A 5,479-nucleotide genomic window follows, 5' to 3' on the forward strand; every position below is an offset into this window, starting at 1 on the left:
TAAATGGTTTGTAAGATATCAGGTTATGTGTACATTTATTTATCTACCGCCACAACAATATAAGAGACATATTATTGAGGAGTCGGATTTCTCTAGTTAAAAGCGAATCTATAAAAATGCGTTTACTTGCATTGCTTAGATGAATCATTGGGTTAAATTTCAAAACATATAAGAAATCTCAAAATAATCCCAAAATAAAGAACTGCCCAATAAAATTGAGGAAATATGCTTAAGCGTAGTAGAGCGCAAATGTATTTGCTTTCCTTTACAATGTTTATTAAGCATTTAATAAATGTTACTTAAGAGTTGCTCTAACTCAATTCAATAAAAATACCTTTTTACCGTAAGTGTATTTACATGTCATTTAAAATAATTACAGCAATAGAATCTGTACATTAGTAAGATAACAGAGATATCATTTCATTAACAATTATTATCGCAATATTTTATTTTTAAAACGTCTTAATTTAAACTAACTAAATCATTTAAAGATACACTGTATTAAATCTAGACATTTTGCTTGTTTTTGATGTATCGAATTTTCTTGAAAATGTTCGAGAAATTTAATTTTTTTAATTTAAAAAAAAAATATTTATATTATATAGTATGTAAAAATAATAATACAGTGTACTATTGTAGATATCTTAAATATCTGTAATGTTTTTATTTTTGTAATATTTTTTTGCCAATATTCAAGCATCTAAATTATATTAATGATAGTAATTAAAATATATAATAACTTTAAAAATGGTTAAACATTTTATATTACATATTAGTAGATACATTATTATTGAAAAAACTTTTTAAAAATCACATACCATGAAATGTAAAATCGACCATGCTTGCTTTTTTTGTTTGTTGAAAATTTATGGTGAAAAAAAACTCTGGTGAAAAGCTTTAATACATTTTTATAATCTTTTAATTCCCACGCGAAGTGGATACTTTTTTTTTTATTATTAATTTAGTTATTATAGTACCAAATTATAGATAAGGTCAATTATAATAGTTTATAAAATCATTATTATTTTGTTGCGATTCAAATACTTCCGGCATTTATTAATAGCTATATAAGAAAATTTGCATATTCTCAAACATCTTGCATGGACCTACTATTTCTTATACAGCGTTGTAAAAATATGCAGCGATTGTAAAACATTTAAAAATATTCGTAAAAATTTAATGTTTAACGAATTAAAGCCATATTCATTTTTTTAATTTTTTATTTTTAATAAATCTTTGATTGACCAACTGAGTAAGTCAATCTGATATAATGAATACTTACAAAGTAAGTGTTAACGGTGACATCTATATTACTTTTTTATATATTGCTATTTTAAAAGTGAGAGTATATATAATATACATGTTGCAAGAAAAAAGCATTATCAAAGTATTTTATTAGCTAATTTACACTTAGACCATTGATATGTATATTCATAATATATATTTTAGAGCAATGAATATTATTATATTAAAAAAAAATATTTGCACAATACTTATTTACTTATCAAACATATATGATTTATTTATTATACGCAAAAAGATAATTGCGATTCGATTGCCAGAGTTCAATGAAACACCTAGTTTTTTTATAGTTCTGTAAGAGTAACTTTCAATGGCAATAAATGAATCAATGTCGTCCGTTGAATCATGTATCAAGGGTAACCTACATACATTACCATCATTATTTTACACATATGTATAAGTGTGTCTTAGTATACACACGCGTGTGATATAAATTATCGATAAATAAGACCGCGTACCGTGAAATAAGATTTTCACGTTTGCTCGTATTATATGCGTATAATTTTTACACGTCGTGTGCAAATATAACACCCAATTTTTTAGGCAAATAACAAATACCTTACTTTGCCATAATATTAGATTTGATAAAAAAAATCGCAAATTTATTTTATAAATAGGTTTTTTATTACGTAAAGTATATTATATAATACAATAAATTCATAAATAATACCGCTAAAGTAATAATACAAACGATTAACTATATCACAGATTTATTCATCTTCTCTTCATGTTTAGTATCAAAATCTCTTTGTATTTCGGCCAAAGATTTGTTTTTAGTCTCAGGCATATAGTACAAAATAAATAACATAGTCAGAAATACACTTATAGCAAAAATCCAATGAGTATTGTGTTGACCCGTTTCGTCCTTCACAATTTGAAATATTTTTAAAACTATTGCCATAGCAGAACCTTGCACAAAAGCAAAGTAAGCACTGACTAAACCCTTAATGTTGAAAGATAAAATCTCACTGGTAACGACCATAGGAACTGCGGATAAACCCACTTCATATCCCATTCTTATAATAAATACAGACACCATTGGAATCCAAGAATAGGTTGAATCCAGATCACCATTGGCTTTAAACATATAAAATAAACCTAAGAAAATATTTGCTATTATGCAAATTATACAAGAGATTGTATATAACGGCTTTCTACCAAAGCTGTCCATTAGTACACTAGATCCAATTATAGGAATTATAGCTAAAATTTCACATATGAGTACAGCAATATTAGATTCGATAGGTAATTCGATTTCATTAAACAGAGATTCCATAAAATTTGACATGGCGCATAGACCACTCGCCTGTTGTCCAATAAGCAAAACTGTAATTATGATGATCGCTTTTCTAGATTTTTTATGAGCTAATTCTTTTAAAGAATCAAAAAAATTATTACTCTTAGTTTCTTCTAAAAACTGTTGTATGTACTTCAGCTCTTCGTCTACTTCATCAGTAAACTCACACCCTCTGAACTTCATTAAATTAGTAACAGCTCCATCGTAATCTCCATTTTTTAATAAAAAATAAGGTGTCTCAGGCATAAAAATAAAACAGATTAACATTAGAACTGGAAATCCGATGGATATTATATTTAATAATTGAAAAGGTATTAAAGGTCCAATGCCATAAGTTAAAACAGATCCGAGTATTGAAGATAAGCTTAAAGCAGTGACAATTGCGCCTCTTATGCTAGTCTCAACAACTTCACCGATAAAAACTGGAATTGAAGCAAAAGTGCATCCAACTCCAGCTCCTAGAAAATATCTTGCAATATATAAATGGAGTATTGATTCAGCAAAGATCATTGTGAACCATCCAGCGATGTAAAATATCGAAACAAGGATTATCATTGGTTTTCTACCAATTTTATTTAATAAATAAGAATATGGGATGGATGCTGTGAGACCACCAATGGCTAAAAAAGAAGCAGTCCATGACATCTCATCGTTGGACATTGGTATAGGAGAATCTTTTGAAGTCAGCTTGACAAATGAAGGAGACGCCCATGCTGTTGCTGTTCCGATTGATAAGAAAGCAAATGAACCTGAAATTAAAAAAAATATACATATACTAACAATTTTTTTACACATATCAAGATGCGATGTAAAATACTTGAAAAAAATAATACAGGTTATGAAATACGTTGAGAAGATTAAACACAGACATGTCAACGATCTTAATCAATACAATGTTAATAAGATAAGGACACAAAGGTATGTTTTACAATATACAATAAAAATGCTAAAAATGATTTTAGAAACTTTCTCTTATTTTTTTGATTTTATTTTTTGAATGGTTTTGCTTTATAAAAATTGCACGGAAATATTTGTAATTTCATTTATAATATTAATATTAGTAGATTGTAATACATTAAATTAAATTTAATAATAATAGTTATAAATTTTATTATATTTAAAGTATGCATAGAAAATGTAAAAACTACTATAGACAAAAAACTATTAAAATTAAAAATGTGCTCCAAAATCTTAGGTATTTTAATATAAAATTGTTATAATAAAAAATGTAGTTTTCTGTAATAAATAATTTTAGTACGCGATAAAAATGATTGCAATCATGCAAATATGGAGAAGATCATTAATAAAAAAATATTTGGAAAAATTCTATGATCATCCTTAAAAATTATTAAATAAACTAATCTAAAAATTAATACAAATATGGAATGAAAATAAAGTAAAAATATTTTTTATTTACAATAATAATTATTTTTATCATAAAATTTTATACACAATTAATTTAACCCAAAATAATATATTTTTGGTGACTATATGAATAAAATATTTATACAGATGTGACTCTCTAGGATTATGACTCATTTAGATCTTTATAACAGAATTGTTGATACCATATATATATATTAACAACATTTTTTTATAAATATATAATAAACACATCTAAACATATTTTTTAAATATTAATAATAATCAGTTAAAAATAATTTATATATTAAAACACATCTACTTACATGCAACGCTAACAAATATTAAATATTTATACTTTGCTATCTTTTTAAAATTTATTATCGAATTAAAAATCATTATTTATAATATTAAATGTTAGACTTGACTGCACTTAGTGGCTCAGTGTGTCAAACTAAGCACGAGGTTGTAAAATTATTTTTTAAATACTAGGAGCGACCTTAAGCGAATACAGTTTTCCTAAGTGTGTGTCATTCGTTTCGCTACACTGCGTATTGCTTGTATTGTGAAAGTAATGTGCATTACTTTCATATTTAATATGAAATCTAAACACATTTACTTAATTAAGGTTTGGAATGTTTATTTCATTATAATAAATATTTTGAAATGTAACGCTATAAAGCATACCATAATTTAAATGATTAATTTTAACCTTCATTAAATCAAATATAATACGTAACACAAACACTTTTTGGCTAACCATCGTTAAGCTACTATATGATTTACACAAAAGTTTATTTTATTAATAAATTATAGTATAAAGTATATTAATGAGCATCAAAAATCACGGTACAAAATTTAGTATAGATCATTATTGTATTATTTTTTTTACAAAATATAATATTGAATTAGTGAATCTTTGCTTCCTTTTACCTATTCTACATTAAGTTATTTTGTTAACAAAGCAAATTAAACCGTAATACGCAGCTGTTAACAGTTTATAGATAGCAAACTTTGAGATATCTGATATCTTATTGACACACTTGAGTAAGTAAGTATTTTGTAGAATTTTATAACTGCACAACGCCGGTGCGGACAATTTAGGATAAAGATAATGTAAATTAAACAATATTATACATCGCCTGTGGCATTTTATAATATAAGAGCTAGGGATTAACTATGATTTGTCTACCGGGAATATTTCTATATTGTTAACATGAGTAAATGTATTTTTTTAATAAAACCTAAGGCGTAGATTCCGACATTTCAATAAACATACAATAAACAATAAATAAATATTAAATTATTTGCAAAAAAATACAAAAAACTAAGCTTTACGAAAGCCATACATATTTAAATACCACTACAACAATTTTTATTTTTTTTACAAAATTAAAAAAATTAACACATTTTTTTCTACAGTTTTTTTTAATTAGGTATCGGCAAATCTCGTATTTTTTAATACACGCTTCTTCCAAAACATAAAAAATGTGAGAAAAATGATATATTAGATTTAGA

General features: G+C 25.4%; 1 protein-coding gene across 1 annotated transcript; it reads right to left on the bottom strand.

Annotated features, from left to right (window-relative positions):
* Window positions 1–1,903: 1,903 nt before the first annotated feature.
* LOC148237545 (facilitated trehalose transporter Tret1-like) lies at window positions 1,904–4,435 on the bottom strand. Its single transcript, XM_088205824.1, has 2 exons — window positions 4,288–4,435; window positions 1,904–3,348 (listed from the first exon to the last, which is right to left on the bottom strand). The coding sequence occupies exons 1-2, from the start codon at window positions 4,358–4,360 to the stop codon at window positions 2,000–2,002; spliced, it is 1,422 nt and encodes a 473-aa protein (XP_088061950.1). The 5' UTR covers window positions 4,361–4,435; the 3' UTR covers window positions 1,904–1,999.
* Between the last annotated feature and the right edge of the window lie 1,044 nt (window positions 4,436–5,479).

The sequence above is a fragment of the Plectrocnemia conspersa genome, unplaced genomic scaffold (genome assembly GCF_051122295.1).
Source record: "Plectrocnemia conspersa isolate PC_06_02 unplaced genomic scaffold, ASM5112229v1 ptg000002l, whole genome shotgun sequence".
Lineage (NCBI taxonomy): Eukaryota > Metazoa > Arthropoda > Insecta > Trichoptera > Polycentropodidae > Plectrocnemia > Plectrocnemia conspersa.